Below are 18,440 nucleotides of genomic sequence, written 5' to 3'. Positions count from 1 at the left end.
TCTTTAATCTAACTTCACTACCAGTTAAAAGCTTTGGTGTAAACATGTCAGTATATGTCATAACCAAAATTAAATAACCCCTTAATTTTATTAGTACAAAACTATAAAAAAAGAAATACATATATACACAATATGTACAGATACTTCGTTTTATTTTCTAATTATTTGTTGAACGTATTTATATAATTCCGATCTTGTTAGCAACATCAAGAGCATCATAATCACGCGTTAAACGGACATATACTTTCTTTTTTCCATCTGGCCTAATAAGTGTATTGACTTTGGCCACTTCGACCTCGTACAACTTTTTGATAGAAGCTTTGATATGATATTTATTTGCACGTGTATGCGCAATAAAAACTAATGTATTATTATCTTCTATTTTTTTCATCGCTGCTTCAGTAGTCAAAGGATATTTAATGATGTTAAATGCATCCATTCTAAAAGACAAACAGAAGATAAATACATACTTATAATATTACATGTTATTATACATAACAATATATGTATGTATATCAAATCCAAATGTACTCACCGACTTCTATGAGGCACAGATTTTCGCGTATACTTTGGATTTCTTGGTGGCCTGAATGTCTTTGGCCGATGGAAATGAACCGAAGTTCTTATTTTCCTTACTCTTGATCCATGTACTCCTTTCAGAATCTATGCGAACAAATAATTATAATTTTTAACTTATTTATGAACTATTTTTTTTTAAGTGTTACATATGATCTATAAATATTCAGTCCATTTGTAATATTTTTATCATAGTCATTCAAAGAGATTCCCTTCTGCTTATCTCATCATTTTAATGTCATTAAACAAAATCAACAAAATAAAAAACTAAAATTGTATAAGTACCTTTTTCTGAGTTTTAAGAGCTTTCTTGAGAGGCGTTGTTGATGGCTTGCCTCCCTTGGGTGTTTTCTTTGTTGGCTGAGCATTTTTTTTAGGTTTTGAAATTGAAACCTTCGATGCTGCTTTCTGTGCAGGCTTAGCTGCAGGCTTTGCTGCAGTTTTTGCTGCAGGTTTAGCAGTACCTGCAGGTTTTGCAGTAGCTGGCTTTTTTGCAGCGGTAGTTGCAGGCTTTGTTGCTGGCTTTTTTACTTTAGAAGAAGTAGCAGCAACAGATGCCGGCTTCTTCTCAGCTTTCTTTTCAGGTTTTTTATCAGAAGTTTTGCTCGCTAAAAAGGAAAAATAATCAAATGAAAAACAACAATACGAATTGGTAAATATTATTGTCAATAATTAACGTTGCATCTGCTTATGATGTCATTTTTAGGTTATACTTGTGTGATCTTTCTAACGTTTGACATAAAATATTATTTTTTCATAATTTAAATAAACAATTCGTTGTTACTACAGAGAGAGAAAAAAATTTCATATAAATAATAGTAATCTTTTAGAACAATTACTTAAATAGACACGTGTTGGTGGCGTCACGTGGTTATGTTATCTACAATAACGAATGTCTACATTTTATTAAAGATTCATTCACTTGATATATACTCATATTTATTTATTCATAATAATTTCAATTTTATTTACTATTATTAAATCAATTTTATTAGATGATAAAAATGTAATTTTAAATTTACCAGTTTTTTCCGTCGGTTTTGGTTTTGGAGCCATTTTGATGAGACGTACAAAAACCGGAAGACGGATGTCTAGGAAATGAAAGACTACTTTAGTCGCATAGCCATAGAAAAAAATTTATTTTAAAAATGTGACGGACACTTATCTACAGTCACGCCTCTGCAGGCCGCTTATACAACTAAGATATCATGCGCGCCCCTCTGCGCCTAAACCAATAACCAACTACCTCAAATGATAAAACAGACCAACAAACATATAATAGTTAATGGTTATACACACAACGCTTTGTACAATAATATAATTTAGAAAATAATAATATATACAGTATAATGTGGATAAGAAAGTTTTAAATATTACATTGGCTTTAAATTCATATTAATAAAATACTTTGAAGTATTTTCATGTATGTTTTATATTGCTATTACAGGTAAACCTCATACTATGAGAATTTGAGAATCAAATGTCAAAATTCACATGATTACTTGTCAACATATTTATTTTTTACGATATTTTCCTTGTATCCAAACCCTATACATTTTTAATTGCTTTCCTCGATTTACTTGTAATCTCCTGTCAACTAAATTTTGTTCTTCATTAAAACCATTACTAGTGAATAATGTTCTTACATCATCTAAAATAAATAGATAAGTTGAAATGAAATATTTCAGTATATACATCAAAGTAATAAAGAATTTCTTCTTTATGAAATTTATTTACCTTGTGTAAAAAAATATACTCGAGTACCATCTCCACGAACATAAAAGTTATTCGATAAACAACTACCATTTTTAAATCTCAACTGTGCTAAATCATATCTTCCATAATCTCTAAAAAGAACTAATCCTCCAGGTTTCAAGTAATGATGTATTTTTTTAACGACATGATTCATCCTTTAAATGTTAAATAAAAGAAAACAATTAATTTTTATATATGTGCATTTATATAACAAAATATTATGTTTAATTTAATTGACTTTACATACTTGTCTGGATGTATAGCTGAAAGAACAAATATCATAACAATAATGTCAAGACTTTCAGGTTCATATGGTACTATCCATTCTTCTTGTGTTACATCCAAAACAAATGCTTTGCATCTACAAATAATGAAATATTAGTACATGTATTATATGTAAACTAATATTGAAAATATTTTATTAACCTTTTTTCATCATAAGCAGGATTCTGTTTCAATATATCTATTGCTTTGGTAGAAAAATCACAACAGTACACAAACAAATTTGGATCTGTATTATACAAAAGTATCGGAAATACAGTGTTTCCTACACCACAACCAATTTCTAAAATTTTATTTGAATTTGTAGTTGATATATTAAGAACTTGTGTATTTGTTTCTACATCATTATCATCATTATTTTGATCATTTGTGATAACAGCTCTTACTGGTTGCATAGAATTCTGTTTTACTGTATCTGGTGCTAATTCTGGAAATTCTGTGAGTAACCAATGTCTATCTTTAAAAAATCTAAAATTGTATAAATAAATGAAATTTTAATAAACATATGCTCATGGTAATAATAGTTTTCAAAAATGATTTAACACATACCTATTATTATGAATTCCATAAAACTTGTCCCAATATTTATCAGCTTCATTCTCATATTTCAGTAATGTTTCCATTGGTAAAGTAACAGTAGAATTATCATTTACTTTCATTTGGGCTAATTCTTCTTGTTCCTTATCCCAAGAAACATTGTCCCTTTAAAAATAATTTTAATAAGATTTAAAAGATATTATAATAATATTTATAAACAATTGGGAAATATCTATGGTATAATTACCATGCATTGTGACGAAAAACATCATCGTCGTTTGATAAAACACGATTTCCAAATTGAGGTCTTTTTTGTGGTAAATTTTCTTCATGTTTGACTTCTGATGTATCATTCATGATTGAATATTTCAAATTTATTTACATATGTAATTACAAAATAAAAAAAATATTTATTTTTTACAAACGTTTAAATTTAATGTAAATATTATAATATATACAAACATGCTAAATTAAATATGCTTTTAGATTGCATATATATGTCTACAATAAAATACGGAGTACAAGCACCATTTGTTTATTTATTTTTATTTTAATTAAGGATAAATATATAATTATTTTTTAGTGAAATGCACTTTGCACAAATTTCTTTTTAACACTTTTCAAACTAACCTCTCTTCCAAACGAGAGATCACTTATCGAGACAAAACAGATGGCGTTGCTGTAATGTTTTTGTTAGGGACCCTATGTTTTTGTTGCTATTGGGTATCTTAATAACTACAAATAATATAGAGGAGTTAAACTCAACACAAATATTTATTTATTATATAAAATATATAACATGACTTTTCACAGAACTAAATATGCGTATGTACAACGTGGTATCTGGCAGACAAGTGGAATAGATTTTTTTACATTCTTGCCAAACGTATTTTTCCTAAGTTGGCAGACCCTGCTGTGGAACTGACGCGCCATCATGCGGACGTCACTTTAAGTGTTGCAAATCCGCCACATTTTTAAAAGCAAGTAGTATAGAAATTGTGGTATTTAAATTTCTGAAGTAATAATTATATTTTCTATTACTTAATATTGTTTGACAATAAATAATTAATAAGTAAATATCAATTTGTCAAATAGTTATATACAAAGCTATTTATTCTACTACTTGCCATAATATTAATTAATGATGTATTTAAAAATATAATAGGTTATCAATTATTTATGCTTCTTAAAATTTAACGTGATTATTGTAACATGTATATTTCATTCTAATATTGTTTAAAGTTATACTGTAAGTATATTTACATAATTTGATCTGTGTAGTATTAAAATTTATATTACGACAAATAAAATAAAATTCAGTGCTATTCAATACAAACTTTACTAACCTTTAATTTATGTAATTCTTGTAAATAGGATAAGAAATTTCCAAGAGCAACAAAATGTTGAACGTTAGAAAATTAAGTAGACCCTTATACATGGCTGTATATCCAATTAAAGAATTTTTGGGACAGTATGATGTACCTAAAAATCCGGTTGCTGAAAATATAGAAAATACTCCTATGGGAAGGATAAGAAAAATATTTGTTTCTACGTAAGATTTGGAACATTTTTGTTTTTTTCAAAATTATTGACAATGATCAATTGAAAGACAATAAATTATTCAAATTGATTATTTATATATTTAGCGAATATCAACCTATAAGCAAAGAAATTCAACATTTCATTAATTTCACAAGTACTGCAACGTTTATTGGTATAATGGTGGGTGGTGTGGCTCATTCACGAGGAGTTGCACAGCAATTTATAGATAATAATGAAGCAACACGTTTCTATACTCAACATGATGCAAGACGATATTTACAAGACAAAGTTATATTAGCATTTGGCAAGGGTGCTTTTAAATTTGGCTGGAGATTATGTGTATTTTGTGGAATTTATGAGTAAGATTAAGAATAGATTTCATTCAAGATTTATCTCTTTGATATTTCATATGTTTAAGTTAATAAGAATTATTAACAAATATATTTCAGAACCATTCGAGTATTGTTGACTGCATATTATGGGGAACCTTCAGTTTTACATTACATGATTGGAGCTGGTACTGCTGGATTTTTATTTAAGTTATCACTTGGTGTCAAAGGTTCATTAGTTGGTCTGGTTGTTGGTACTATTCTTGGAGCTATTGGTGGTCTTTTTAGTATAATGTTTATTAAGATAACAGGAATGTCAAAGGATGATTTTGAACGTATACAATATTATTGGGCTTATAAAAGGGATGAGTAAGTATTTACTCAATTAAAATGTCCAATAAAATTTTCTTATGAATATTAATGTTCAAATAATATATCATTTATATAATTTTACATTAAAGGGCCTTTAAACAAGCAATGGGCAAACGTTTAGAAGAAGAACATGGACAAGTAAAGGAGCTTTACGAAGCAAATAAAGCAAATCAAGCAATGTTATCTTCTGCTGAAATAAATAATAAAGAAGTAGATAAATAAAGATTGTATTGTGTGAATATATATTATAGAATATATTATGTAAATATAATGTAACAATATTTTTCAATTTCTCATACATCAATCATCATTTAGAATATCTGAATTTACTATATATTGCAGTATATACAAAATATTCAACTCTTTAATGTGCAAACCTAATAATTGGTTGAATAAATCGTAATACTGTATCGTGATAAATCCTTTATTTTATATTTAATATTTAATAAAATCAATATATACTCTGTTAAATAAATTTCATAATTCACTTAATAATCAAATTAATAATAAAACAATAATATTATTATTGTATACAATAATGTATTATTACATAATTTCGAAATAAATAAATAGAATATTTAAACTCGACGAACATCATCACAACTTACAGAATAGGCTTGTTGATCAAATAATACGATATTATAAACAAACAAAATTCTAAAGAAAAATCTTGTTTCTTTTGACAAAATATAGATTAATATGATATTCGTATAGGCATTATCATCATCATCATCATCATTTAATCTTCATATTTCTTCTATGCAACGTTCAATGTTTGCGAATACTTCTTTTAATACTAATATAATCTTATATTTTTAATTACTACTACCATTCTCTAAAGACCCTGCTTATATTTAATACAAAACTTAACGTGTTATTGATTTATTCAAGTATCTTGATCTAAGGTACCTAATTCCTGTACCTTGGTAATACGTTTGGCACCTCTGTTTGGTGGTCCCTTTGGTTTGGCAAATTTTGGACGATGTAAATTGACTTTTGGATGTAATTCCTCTTGCAAAAATCCTTCAGTTAGTTCCTTTCCATCATCTATCGAAAGCTACATAAAGTAACATTTAAAAATAATATTATTGTATAAGATTATAACAAAACAAATACATCCATTATATGATGAATATAATGGATAATGAAATTTTTAATGAATATTAAGTTGGCCTATTCTGTAAGCGGAATTATATATATATATATATATATACGCGTTTCTCTTTCAAATCTTAATAATACTAACTACATACCGGTTTGAAGATGCATCAGGTTGTGGTTGTTAGAAATCCAGTATAGTATAAATATTTGGAAAAAAAAAACAAAACAATTGAAATATTAAACTGTAGATTTTATATTGTATGTTACTTTATTTCTGTACCATATGTAATATTGGCAAGATATTATAGTCTATTTTATCATGAAGAACCTATAGTTATAATGTATTTGAAATAATGAAAAAATAATAATATTAAAAACTTACAGAATAGGCCTGGTATATAGTAATGTTAATAATAAAATTATTATTATATATATATATATATATATCCAGGCAAAGGTGCGCATTATTGTAAAATGATCTAAAATAAAATATACATATATCACTTGTTCAGAGGCTTAATACAAGCATTGATTTACTCGCTATCAATTTTGTTAAATTAAAAATGTCTATGAGTCAAATTCTTTTTCATTATATCCTCTGGAATGCGAATGACACAGCACATTGATTATTACTTATGTAATCTTATCTCTATGATACAAATTCCACTTTTTATTATTTTTCACTTAATTACCCAAAAACAAAAAAAAACAAAAAAAAAAGAAAGGAAATTGAAAGAATTTGACTCATTCATTTAATAATTTATGAACACGAAAATGTTGTTGGCCAAATTATTATTACAGCCACTTTGCTTATACCTTATAGACAGAAAAATTGTTAAGACGTTTTATATAAAAAGCTACAAGAGATAAAAAAATACAGATCACAAAAAATAGAATGACTCTTGGAATATTTTGTAACTGTCTATGAGATTACAGTCACACCAGCTGTACATTGTGTATTATGTATTTATAATAACATTTGTGGAGATTCCTTAAAAATATAGTATATATATCAAATTTTGTATATATTTGACTACATACTAATTATAATATAAAATACCAATTTTTTTCTTTCTTCTTCTTCTTTTTTATTTTCGTCGTCGAGTTAAATGATAAAATATTCATTAGCATAATACATAGAATAAAAAAAAAAGATAACAGAACATTTGTAATCAATGCAGATCTATAGTAAATATTAATAATAGGCTCATATTATAATGATATATATATATATATAAAAGAAAATTATGTATCCACTTTATTTTGATATAACTAATTCTACAAATGGATACACACACAAAAAAAATATTATATATGTATGCTAATGTTTCAATCTCTTTTGTAGTTTAGATAATAAAAATACATTGTGCATATTTTTATATTATAGATGCATAATTGCAATTTGTACGTTTTATGTTTATAATAACAGATGTAACATTATTAAAAAAAATTGAATTGATTGCCCAAATAATAGACAATAATATATGTATAATTAGATTTTAAAAGCACAAAATGTAAAATGTAATAGTTAAAATATTAATTTCAGCAACACAGCTGGTGAGACATGCTAATATCAGTCTTATGTTTTACATGTATTTTATGGAGTTTAATGTTCTGTGTGTCGTTTAGAAATATTAGAGCATATAATATATGTTAACATTGTATGTATGTGTGATAATAATTTGTAAAGAAATTTGTATTAACAATATATGTCGTCATTATTAATTTACGAAGCTGTTCATTTTTTTTTTTTTTTTTTTTTTTTTTACTATTACTATGCTCAAAAGACACAGAGAAATTATTTCTGTAACATTTTTTTTTTTTAACAGGAGCAATTGGAAATTTACTCACTAACTTTCTCTTATAATCATATATATGATATATATAGATTACTAAAAAACATTTACAAAAAAATCGTGATAACATATTTCACTAAAATCTATTTATATGGAAGTTTTAATGAATTTGAAAGCCAAGCCTTAAAATTCCATTGATAAAAAATTAAATTTATAATAATAAAATTAAAAGAAAAAAACAAAAAAAAAAAAAAAGAAGACTTATATATCTGTATGTATATATGTAGTAAATACACATACATATCACCATTTTTAAGACTAGGAACAAATCAAGACTTGATGTGCTGGAATTTCACATTTTCTAAAAATATATAGTAATAATAATATTAATAATAATAATAATAATAATTATAGTATTAATATTAATAATAATAGTAGTAATAATAATAATAATAATAATAATGTATAAAATATATAGAACATAAAGATAAAATCACTATTAAAGGAACTATTAAGAGTTAATGTCTTATTGCATTCAATTCAAATCTTATATACCAATATCTTAAATATTACATTGCAATTTTTTTTTGTTTTTTTTTTTTTGTTTTTGTAATGAAACAATTATACTTCATTTAATCTCAAAATGTTTGAATTGAAATATTAATTATTGAATATTTCATTGAAGGCTTAACTTTCAACAACATTAAACCACATTAAGCAGTCATATTTAAATATATGATGTAATATTAAATGAATGATAATTCATACACCCTTCATAAATTCAACAAGAATTTGACGTCATGAAATTTTGTCATCATTGGTTCTCCTAGTGATGGGATATTAATGTACAGCCTTGTACAATATTAACAAGAGCAAAATAACCATTATGCAATCGAAATGTTTCTTAAATATTATTTCAATTTTGTATGATGGATAAGTTTTGAAAGTTCCGCTAAAATGTGAACTACTGAACCATCATACATTAATATATACTACTATTCATATTCCAATACATTATATATACATGTAAATATATATATATATATGTCTTTACCATCACGTCATTTTCACGTTATTATTCATTTAATCTAAAAACATTGTTAATTTCTTTAAAAAGATTCTACTCATTTAAAAATCTTTCATTGTGAATTAAAAACAATTCACTAACGTCACTCCTCCTCCTCCCATCACTGGAGTGGGTCATACTTATTATATATAATTTTGACGAGTATTGATACAATAATATCCTTTTAAAATTTAGAAAAATACATAGTTTAGTCTACTCTGTTTTTCTACATAATTATATATATCACGATGATCATCAATTAATTATTAAACGTTGATAAACACCATTAAATGATAAAACTTCCCCAAATATGTAGAATATATATGATCTTATAATTCGCTATGACATATTGTGAATTTGTATTATATTATATAATAATTTTAATAATGTATTATTCAACGTCAATGTTATGCTATCACAAATTCAGAATTTATAAACGAAACTGTTATACGCTGAGCATCACAATCATTTCTGATCATGTAAAGCATATACACGATTGGCAAGTAAACGGCCCTATAAATCAGTTAACTTAAAACACACGATCTCTTCTGTTTCGACTTTTTCTCTGGCATCGATTGAGTAGGCGCACAAGGTGTTGACGGAGTTGCAGGCGTTATCGTAGTTGTTTCTTTAATGATCGGAGGATCTTCCAACATATCTGCCAACTCCTCGCCACTATTTACTTCCAACTAGTACCAATATCATATTTGTTTTAAAATTATTTCATTCCATTCATTATGTTGTACTATTCCTTTTTTTTTTTTATTTTTTTTTATAATCATCTTCATTCTAATTATATATAAACTAGAACCACTTTACAATAGTCTTATTTACAAATAACATACATAGTCAAATTTTCTTCTTAAAAAATATAACTGTTATATGTTACGTTTTTTATTTTCTATTAATTAATAAAATAAATTTACTTTATGTACAAAGCAACATGGTATTCTGAGTATCTCTTGTATTGAAATCTGTGATTCTATTATTTTTAAATATTCCATAGAATAAATCAAAAAAAGACAATTAAAATAACACTAACAGAAATGATCAGAATACCACCATTAGTATTTGAAATAATATTCTCAATTACTAACCTTTTTTGTTATAGTCACTCCTAGAGATTGAATAAGATCAAGTAGTGGAGCTTTACAGGAAGAATACAACATTCTTTCTTTGATACTGCAACTATATCCCGGCATGCTATATATGAAAACTGATCAAAAAATACATTGATTTTAATTTTACGAATATATTATTTATAATACAATAAATTTATGAATGAATAAATATAACTAACCTATACATTCCATATAATCTCCTTCATTCGTATGTTTAAAATTGTAAAGATGATATCTGGCAGAATCAGATGGAACTTTGGTAGGTAATTTATCCAATGAAACATCGCCAGCTGTAACCAAATGAATTTTTTCTTCTTCTATATCAATTTTCAATTGAACATATTCGTGCATGCCTTCGCCAAATTCTGTAATTGCTTTTTTAGCTTCATCCGTAACAGGAAATGCAACGCCACTCAATGTTTGATGCCTTGTTTCAATGCTGTAATCAGTATTAACGGTAGTCTTTTTTAATTCAGCTAATTCTTCTTCTGCTGTAGTTAAAGGTGCTGGAGCTGCATTATTTTTTTTATGTTTGTGATATCCTTCCAATGTAATGTCTTCGGGAACAGTTCCATGCAATTCTTCTTTAATGCAAGATGTACCAAATTCTTGTTTCAAAGTAGCTTTCGTGGATGCATATAACATTTTTTGTCTTACTGGAGCAGTATCAGGTGACCAAGATATAAACAACCAATCGTAACCAGAATCAGTAGATTTTGTATCAAGCCGATAAAGGATATATGCAGGTTGATTTTCAAGAATTAAAGGCTTTATCATTTTATCATAATCCTCGTGCCATTTATTCGATGGTTTACTAAAAGTTGCAGGAACTAATTCTTCTATAAAAATAACATTAATTTACAAATTGATATAATACATGTCAAAAATATTATCTACATTGAATATATAACTACTTTACAGTTTGGATTATTTATATCATATATCAATTTTTACATCATGATAATAATTAAGACTTTTATCACAATACTTGAAAAAGATAAAATCTCATAAATACATTTACTATAATAATAAATGAAAAATAAATATTATATAATTATAGTTGAAAAAAGAGATATGAAATGATATTGTACATACCATTTTCTATAGACACCTTTAATACACGTATTTTTCCATCTCTGCACTTGGAAAACATTTTTTTCAATGCATCGTTTGCTACAAAGAGAAAGAGAGATAGAAATAATCATTGAAGGATGTATTCATTAAGCTATAAAACTAAGGTTAAATCATTTTATATATCTCAATGCAATTTTCTAACTTCCTTCAAATATCATATGTTGTTTAAAACACTTGACATTATAATTACCTTTTATACCCGTTTGATGCGACATGATTTTTAATTCTTATCTGAAATTTCCAGTTGGATTACTACCACTCTTTAACTTTCTCTTCAATCTAAAAGAATCGACTTAGAAGAAATACTACCATTTATTCTACTTGCGGTACCATATGTTAGATGCTTTCTGATGATTTCCGTTTATAAGACTATCAGCACCACCTGTGTTATTTTCGTCAAAACTCTCAATAAGATAAATCTAAAAACATCAATAATGTTTTAATAAATTTATATACAAAAATTATACTTAATCGTATAAAATAAGTATTTCAAAAGAAAGAATATAAAATTATTTATATAATTATTATCTTTTTATTTTGTATATCATTAAAATTTTTTTGCTAAATCATTTACAATCTTTCTTTGCTCTTATTTGCATTCAAATTTTATCCTTTTTGCCTCGTATAATTCCTAGTCAAATTCTCTACATTTTAATTTGATCATTATTTTCTTTAGAAGTTAAAATATTAAATAAAATTAATTTATATATTAATAAAAATGATTAAAATGATTATTTTTTATAAAATTTGAAAAATATTTATCATAAAATGTAAATCAAAATTATTTTCAATTTGATGTAATCTTCAGGTGGGTTTAAGAATTGTGTGTAATTATTTCAAAAGATTTATATACTATAATATATGTATATATATATATATATTTTTTTTTTTAAATTATTCCTAACGATAATATTTAATTATAATTATATTTTGTTCGCATACAGTTGAATTGTTGTAAACATATTTTAAATTAAAATTCGCCCATATGCATATAGATGGCCTCATCAATATACTTTCCATTTGTATGTGAAACATGGCGGAGTGTAAGGTTGCATTAAGCCTTCGTGTTTGATATTAAGTTTGTACTATGCAGCTAATGTGTATATGATTATATTAAATATTTCAATAGTGTAATATATATATCTATATATATATTGTGTCTATAAATTGATGTAGTGGAAAGACTTTACAAAGTTGCTATATTCTCTATAGTGATAACGTATCAAGTAATACTAGGCAGCTTAGTGGTAAATTTCTTTTTATAAATTCTCTTAATTATCCTTCTTACATATGCCAATCTATAAAATAATATAATAAATAAGTAATATTACTTATTTCAAATGAATTTCTTTTTGTTGCATTAAATAATTGCATGAAGATTTTTTAATATGAATCAGGTTGCTTTGTTGGTCAAGTTGCAATGATGATTAATTTTGTGGAAAGTTTACATAGAAGCATTGTATACAAAAATTGAAGTTCTTACAATGAAATAATTATATTTTTAAATGGTAAATAATTTATGTTTTATTGAAATATTGCAGAAAATATGGAAGGCCAGTCTGTAGAAAACAATACAGAGGAATCTGCAGCTACCACCACCACTACCAAACCGACTATTAAAATACATTGTAAGTTAAAAATAATTACACGAAAATAACAATTAAAATTCAATTAAAACTTAAAGTTAAATTAGGATATATGTATTACATTATTTTATATTATTATATATGTATTATCAACATTTTGATATAACTTGTTATCCACACATATGAAATGTAATTTCTCTTTATTGGTTAGATTTGATTAAATATTTCTTTTATTTTTATATTTATATGAATGTCATATGTCTTTAGGTCCTGTATTAAAAGCTTCGAAATTTGGGAATTCATTTGGAGTTAATGAATTTTCCAGTAAGCCAAGATCAACAATATTAAGGCCTTCGCAATTAGGTTCAGTTGCGAATAATACGTCGTCGTCTACAAATAAAACTACAATATTACAATCTCCAAAACTAAATAATGTATTAACAAAGTCAACTGATGAACCTATAACTAATGATAATAATTCAACAACGGAAAACGATATAAATGAAACGAAAGAAACTAAAACTGAAAAAAAACAAGCTGAAGAAAAACAAACTGAAGAAATAGTACCCAAATTTTTACCATTATGTGGAAACACAAAAGATAACGAGAATAATGTAAATAATACAGTTGAACCTAGTGCTTCAGAGCCTAGTTTCATATTTGGTCAAAATTTAAAAGAAAGAGTAACTGTTGCCAATGATGTAGAAGAAACTGAGAAAGTAGAGAAAGAAGAAACCAAGAAAGAGGAAACTAATGAAAACGGTTCTTCAGAATTACTTTTCTCAAATGCAGCAACTGTTTGTCGTTCAGCTAGTCGTCCTGGTTTAACATTATCACAGGCAGCACAAGAACTTGAAGAAGCAAGTCGAGCAAATAAAAGAAAATATAATGAAGTAACGTTGTTAACTGGAGAAGAAGGAGAGACAAATGTTCTTCAGATAAATTGTAAACTCTTTGCTTTTGATAAGGTATATATGATAAATACAATTGTATAACTTATAAATGATGGTTATTATAAAAAAGTAATATTATTACAAATTTGTCTTCTTTATTTCAGGCTTCCAGTAGTTGGCAAGAAAGAGGTAGAGGAACTCTTCGATTAAATGATAGAGATGAGGAGTCACGTTTGGTAGGACGTACGGTTGGAACACAACGATTGATTCTCAATACTAAAGTTTGGCCTGGCATGACCGCGGAACGAGCATCTCCAAAATCATTGAGACTTACTGCAATGGATGTACACGGAGACATAAGAATTTTTATTGTTCAAGCAATACCCAAAGAAATTGAACTGTTACATACTTTATTGCTACAAAGAATTAAGCGTGCTCAAGAACGGCAACCTAAGAAACGCGCAACTGAACAACACTGACGGTTGATCGATTGTATCAATAAAGTGTTACCCCTATACAATTAACTTGTAAAAAAAAAAAAAAAAAAAAGAAAAAAAAAAGAGAGATCACACTAACGGGTATAAAGGCTCAAATTCATTGAAACATTAGGTCCTATACAGCACGCGTGTTTAAAAGCTATGATCTGTGCCTTCCTTTTGGAAGATGCACATTTCTTGATAATCGCACAGCTATTTGTAAACGAATACTGTGTTTGGCATTTTTCATTTTTCATGAATTTTTAAAATTTACGTCTTTATCGCTAAAAAGAAATGTACGTTGGATCATTCCCAATTAATTTTCTTTTACTTTGGAATCCGAGATTAGTTGGAAAATAATATTTCAACTACTTAGGTTAAACACATTTGAAGTATGTTATTATATATATACATATATATATATATAAAAATCAAAATGTGTATAAAAAAAAAGCAAAAAAAAAAACACAAGTTATGTAATTTGTTTCTTTTTTTTTTTTTTTTTCTTTTACTTTCTATTCAGAAAATAGTATAAACAAAATTTTATGTTCGTACAAAAAACATTATTTTTTATATATAATAAGAAATTTAATTATAATAACTATGCTCTATTATTATGGTAGCATATGAGTGGAGTCGTATGATAATTAATTCATTGAAATATTGTACGAATAGTAATGTATTCTTATTACAATTGCAGTACATATTTTATCTCAAATGTAAATAAAAATCTTAATCGGCAGGTAAAAGACAGAATCGCACGTATCTTTCATATGTTCTATACGTTTTTTGAAATACTTAAAAAATACTGCAAATAAAAAAAAAACAAAAGAGCAGTATTATTAAATCATAAAGAAAATAAACAAATAATGAAGTAACCACGGCTTTTGTAATTTTGAACTTATCGAATTGTTCTAATGCTTGATGATATTATATTAAAAACGCATTGCTGTCTTTTTTTCCGATTATGAATAACAATTCTTTAATAATTTCGCAATGAGTAATAAAATTTACTACTTACTTATTGATATTCATGTTTAAACTTTTTTACTTACATTATTTATCATTTGTAATATCGAATGATTGTATATAGACACTCTTAATTTTAAATAACAATCTTTAATATTAATTAATATTAACTTGAATGAAAAGAAAGAAATTGAAGAAATATATATATATATATATATAAATATTTAAATTTAGCGCTTTAGAAATTAATCGATTATCTCGGATAGCAAGTGGTACAGATAGCGCTATAGAGTGGACGTTATGGCGGGCGGTATTCAAGGCGCCGATATTTATAGAAATCCTGAGTTTCGTAGGAACGTACGAAAGCTTTAAGCGTCAAAACTTAGTTCCTGCAACAATCAATGCTTGCATGTGTTATTAATATATTTGGATATTTTCTATGATTTTAATTTAATACCAATGGCCATCATATTAATATCGATTTTTATATCGAAAAGGATTAACCTACGTTAAATCAAATGTCGACTTTAAATCGGCGCGAACGCGAAATAAGATGTCGATCGAACGAGAAGAAAAGAAATTAAAAAAAAAAATAAAAAAAAAACACTGTTAAAATAATAATCTTTATTTTCTACTGGTAAGTAAACATTATAAAAAAGGAAAAAAAAATGAAAACCAATTAATAATGGAAAGATAAATTATCAAATGATGGGTGTATATTTTGTAACAAATGTATGCGCTCTTATTATGGAATATCGTTCAAAGTGTAACGCGAATTCCTCCTTCCTTCTCGTATTCGCGTATTTATGGAAGGAAGATGATGAATATATAAGTAGTTTAAAAAAAGAAACTCATATTAATACAAGTAAAGATTAGTGGAAGGATGAAAAAACATCGATCAATCATTGAAATTCATTTTGTTAGATTTTACATATTTGCTTATTATTATTAGTCTTCATTGGTAAAACTTGTGTGAAGTTTATCATTCGCATTTAATTTTCTAATTGATAAACTCGATCTCTTTTATATATATATATATATAAAAAGGAATAGATTTTATTAAAAATATTGAGGACATGATTTTTGTGAAATATTTTTGTAATTTCTAAATATTGAGATTATAATCATAAACGTTGAATAGAAAAATTCGTGAAAAGTTAAGCAATATCCGTGAAAGAGTTGTAAATAAACAAATAAAGTTGTATAAAATCAATTAGTGAATTATGATGTTCACACGTGGTGGTTGTCACGCGAAAAGAAGGAATGCTGGCGGTGGTGGTGGTGGTGGTGGTGGTGGCGGTGACGGTGAAGTTAGTAGTAGTAGTGGTGGTAGCGGTAGCGGTGGTGGCAGTGCTAGTGGTAGTGGTGGTGGTGGTGGTGGTAGTAGTTGTGGCATAGGAGGAAGATTTGGAAAGAGAACTTCTTTGGAGCACAAAAGTCCTAGACCACGACTTGCGGTAGAAGGATACGCATACAGGTGAATCATTGAAAATAAAATCATTTTTTTTTGTTTTTTTTTTGTCAATCTTATTTTCTAATGTATCTTTAAGTAATACGTCACATCAAATTTATTTAACAATAAAATATTGATTGTTTTAGAACAAGGGTACCAGTTCCTGTAAAACTCGAGGATTTACCACCAACGATATCAACTCCTAGAACTTATGTGTATAGGACAAGGGTACCACGAAGGGATTTTCTTAGTTCATCGCAGATACCTTTATTAGAGACCAACGTAGGCCACGCGATAACGGGAAGAAGGGGTGCTGTCAAACACAACAAAGTACACATTGTACGAGGTCACAAATTAGTTGCTAAGTTTTTTCGACAACCGACATTTTGTGCCTTTTGTAAGGATTTCCTTTGGTATGTTTATTTCCTAATTATAGATATATCATATAAATGTATTTAAACAACTGCACACGGCTAAACATCATTTCGGCAAATTGAAATTTATTGCTTGCAAAACGCGTCTCTTTAAGTGCCAATTTCTCTGACGAAATTATTATTCCGTAAATGAGATTCTTTGATACACGGAGTCAATACATTTTCACATTTTATTTAATACATACATTATTTCAATCAAACAATCATTACAAATATTATGATTAATTATTATTGATAGATTTTTTTCGTTTGTATATTTTTTTTAGGGGTTTCGGAAAGCAGGGTTACCAATGCCAAGGTAAATTTTACGCTTTAATTTATTTTTGTCGCTCCGCATTTTCTTACCTCATTTTTATTATTGTTTCATTATATTTTAGCTTGCCAAACCGCTGTACATAAGAAATGTCATGACAAGTTGTTAACAAAATGTCCGGAAAGTGGTAGAGAGTCAGAAAATACTATAGTAAGTATAAAATGTTAATCAAATTTTGTTCTTTTAATGTTTAAATTTCACAGGAATTAAATATTGGAATATTTCTCATGATTTGTTTTTTTTTTTTTTTTTTTTTTTTTCAAACGATCGTAATAATAAATATGACGATTTTGTATTTCTTTTAACGATAGTACTTGAGGCAACGTTTTAAAGTGGACGTTCCTCACAGATTTCGACCCTATACTTTCATGTCACCAACATTTTGCGATCATTGTGGTTCCATGTTATATGGATTTTTTCGTCAAGGATTAAAATGCGATGGTAAGTATAAAAAAGGAGCAAAGATATTTTGTCATAATTTCGATGCACCTTGCGTTTAACCTATTATATGAGTAAGAATATGATTTTGAAATCATGTATTAAATAAATGACTCTAGTAACATCAAATATAATTACATATATAACTGCATAAATGATGACGATACATTATATAAAGTAAAAAAATAAATACGAAGAAAAAGAACCAATATGGCGTTTCGTATTTGGTAATAAAACTCATTCAATTGATGATCAAACATTTATTTC

At 26.7% G+C, this 18,440-nt stretch overlaps 6 protein-coding genes across 8 annotated transcripts; 3 read left to right on the top strand and 3 right to left on the bottom strand.

Annotated features, from left to right (window-relative positions):
• Positions 1–135: 135 nt before the first annotated feature.
• On the bottom strand, positions 136–1,753 carry LOC107068307 (large ribosomal subunit protein uL23). The gene is made up of 4 exons (XM_015324548.2): positions 1,599–1,753; positions 862–1,184; positions 536–663; positions 136–440 (listed from the first exon to the last, which is right to left on the bottom strand). The coding sequence occupies exons 1-4, from the start codon at positions 1,630–1,632 to the stop codon at positions 179–181; spliced, it is 747 nt and encodes a 248-aa protein (XP_015180034.2). The 5' UTR covers positions 1,633–1,753; the 3' UTR covers positions 136–178.
• A 321-nt stretch (positions 1,754–2,074) lies between these two features.
• Mettl2 (methyltransferase-like protein) lies at positions 2,075–4,038 on the bottom strand. The gene is made up of 6 exons (XM_015324544.2): positions 3,398–4,038; positions 3,163–3,315; positions 2,758–3,081; positions 2,579–2,692; positions 2,314–2,486; positions 2,075–2,227 (listed from the first exon to the last, which is right to left on the bottom strand). The coding sequence occupies exons 1-6, from the start codon at positions 3,505–3,507 to the stop codon at positions 2,091–2,093; spliced, it is 1,011 nt and encodes a 336-aa protein (XP_015180030.2). The 5' UTR covers positions 3,508–4,038; the 3' UTR covers positions 2,075–2,090.
• A 105-nt stretch (positions 4,039–4,143) lies between these two features.
• 140up (RPII140-upstream gene protein) lies at positions 4,144–5,664 on the top strand. The gene is made up of 5 exons (XM_015324547.2): positions 4,144–4,399; positions 4,525–4,702; positions 4,797–5,051; positions 5,142–5,390; positions 5,483–5,664. Exons 2-5 carry the CDS (start codon positions 4,551–4,553, stop codon positions 5,613–5,615), a joined length of 789 nt encoding a protein of 262 aa, XP_015180033.2. The 5' UTR covers positions 4,144–4,399; positions 4,525–4,550; the 3' UTR covers positions 5,616–5,664.
• twf (twinfilin actin binding protein) lies at positions 5,613–11,961 on the bottom strand. 2 transcript variants are annotated; one of them, XM_015324550.2, is made up of 5 exons: positions 11,802–11,961; positions 11,573–11,650; positions 10,657–11,316; positions 10,454–10,572; positions 5,613–6,450 (listed from the first exon to the last, which is right to left on the bottom strand). In XM_015324550.2, exons 1-5 carry the CDS (start codon positions 11,824–11,826, stop codon positions 6,280–6,282), a joined length of 1,053 nt encoding a protein of 350 aa, XP_015180036.1. In that variant the 5' UTR covers positions 11,827–11,961; the 3' UTR covers positions 5,613–6,279. The 2 variants fall into 2 exon arrangements, with proteins under 2 accessions (XP_015180036.1, XP_015180037.1); XM_015324551.2 differs by lacking the exon at positions 5,613–6,450 and adding an exon at positions 6,740–10,045.
• Positions 11,962–12,618: 657 nt separating this feature from the next.
• Positions 12,619–15,596, top strand: RanBP3 (ran-binding protein 3). Its single transcript, XM_015324552.2, has 4 exons — positions 12,619–12,858; positions 13,153–13,239; positions 13,465–14,165; positions 14,255–15,596. Exons 2-4 carry the CDS (start codon positions 13,158–13,160, stop codon positions 14,567–14,569), a joined length of 1,098 nt encoding a protein of 365 aa, XP_015180038.1. The 5' UTR covers positions 12,619–12,858; positions 13,153–13,157; the 3' UTR covers positions 14,570–15,596.
• A 135-nt stretch (positions 15,597–15,731) lies between these two features.
• Positions 15,732–18,363, top strand: LOC107068311 (uncharacterized). Of its 2 annotated transcripts, none has more exons than XM_015324556.2 (5): positions 15,732–17,012; positions 17,135–17,401; positions 17,689–17,720; positions 17,800–17,885; positions 18,085–18,363. In XM_015324556.2, the coding sequence occupies exons 1-5, from the start codon at positions 16,759–16,761 to the stop codon at positions 18,178–18,180; spliced, it is 735 nt and encodes a 244-aa protein (XP_015180042.2). In that variant the 5' UTR covers positions 15,732–16,758; the 3' UTR covers positions 18,181–18,363. The 2 variants fall into 2 exon arrangements, with proteins under 2 accessions (XP_015180042.2, XP_015180041.2); XM_015324555.2 differs by having other exon boundaries at positions 18,047–18,363.
• Positions 18,364–18,440: the final 77 nt, after the last annotated feature.

Source organism: Polistes dominula, unplaced genomic scaffold, assembly GCF_049000335.1.
Source record: "Polistes dominula isolate Pdom_NZ unplaced genomic scaffold, Pdom_raw_medaka contig_29, whole genome shotgun sequence".
Lineage (NCBI taxonomy): Eukaryota > Metazoa > Arthropoda > Insecta > Hymenoptera > Vespidae > Polistes > Polistes dominula.
The sequence above is the reverse complement of the archived record's forward strand: the minus strand, read 5'-3'. Positions and strand labels throughout refer to the sequence as shown.

Excerpts from the sequence above, each read along its gene's own strand:
- LOC107068307 (XM_015324548.2), bottom strand. The coding sequence starts at position 1,632 with ATGGCTCCAAAACCAAAACCGACGGAAAAAACTG. Across the intron at positions 1,185-1,598 it reads AAAACCGACGGAAAAAACTG|CGAGCAAAACTTCTGATAAA; the intron begins GTAAATTTAAAA and ends TTTCCTTTTTAG. Across the intron at positions 441-535 it reads TCTGTGCCTCATAGAAGTCG|AATGGATGCATTTAACATCA; the intron begins GTGAGTACATTT and ends TTTGTCTTTTAG.
- Mettl2 (XM_015324544.2), bottom strand. The coding sequence starts at position 3,507 with ATGAATGATACATCAGAAGTCAAACATGAAGAAAATTTACCACAAAAA. Across the intron at positions 2,693-2,757 it reads CCTGCTTATGATGAAAAAAG|ATGCAAAGCATTTGTTTTGG; the intron begins GTTAATAAAATA and ends CATTATTTGTAG. Across the intron at positions 2,228-2,313 it reads AGTATATTTTTTTACACAAG|ATGATGTAAGAACATTATTC; the intron begins GTAAATAAATTT and ends TATTTATTTTAG.
- 140up (XM_015324547.2), top strand. The coding sequence starts at position 4,551 with ATGTTGAACGTTAGAAAATTAAGTAGACCCTTATACATGGCTGTATAT. Across the intron at positions 5,052-5,141 it reads GTATTTTGTGGAATTTATGA|AACCATTCGAGTATTGTTGA; the intron begins GTAAGATTAAGA and ends AATATATTTCAG. Across the intron at positions 5,391-5,482 it reads TGGGCTTATAAAAGGGATGA|GGCCTTTAAACAAGCAATGG; the intron begins GTAAGTATTTAC and ends TTTACATTAAAG.
- twf (XM_015324550.2), bottom strand. The coding sequence starts at position 11,826 with ATGTCGCATCAAACGGGTATAAAAG. Across the intron at positions 11,651-11,801 it reads GCATCAAACGGGTATAAAAG|CAAACGATGCATTGAAAAAA; the intron begins GTAATTATAATG and ends TTCTCTTTGTAG. Across the intron at positions 10,573-10,656 it reads AGATTATATGGAATGTATAG|TTTTCATATATAGCATGCCG; the intron begins GTTAGTTATATT and ends TTTTTTGATCAG.
- RanBP3 (XM_015324552.2), top strand. The coding sequence starts at position 13,158 with ATGGAAGGCCAGTCTGTAGAAAACAATACAGAGGAATCTGCAGCTACC. Across the intron at positions 13,240-13,464 it reads ACCGACTATTAAAATACATT|GTCCTGTATTAAAAGCTTCG; the intron begins GTAAGTTAAAAA and ends ATATGTCTTTAG. Across the intron at positions 14,166-14,254 it reads AACTCTTTGCTTTTGATAAG|GCTTCCAGTAGTTGGCAAGA; the intron begins GTATATATGATA and ends TCTTTATTTCAG.
- LOC107068311 (XM_015324555.2), top strand. The coding sequence starts at position 16,759 with ATGATGTTCACACGTGGTGGTTGTCACGCGAAAAGAAGGAATGCTGGC. Across the intron at positions 17,721-17,799 it reads GCAGGGTTACCAATGCCAAG|CTTGCCAAACCGCTGTACAT; the intron begins GTAAATTTTACG and ends ATTATATTTTAG. Across the intron at positions 17,886-18,046 it reads GAGAGTCAGAAAATACTATA|TACTTGAGGCAACGTTTTAA; the intron begins GTAAGTATAAAA and ends TTTTAACGATAG.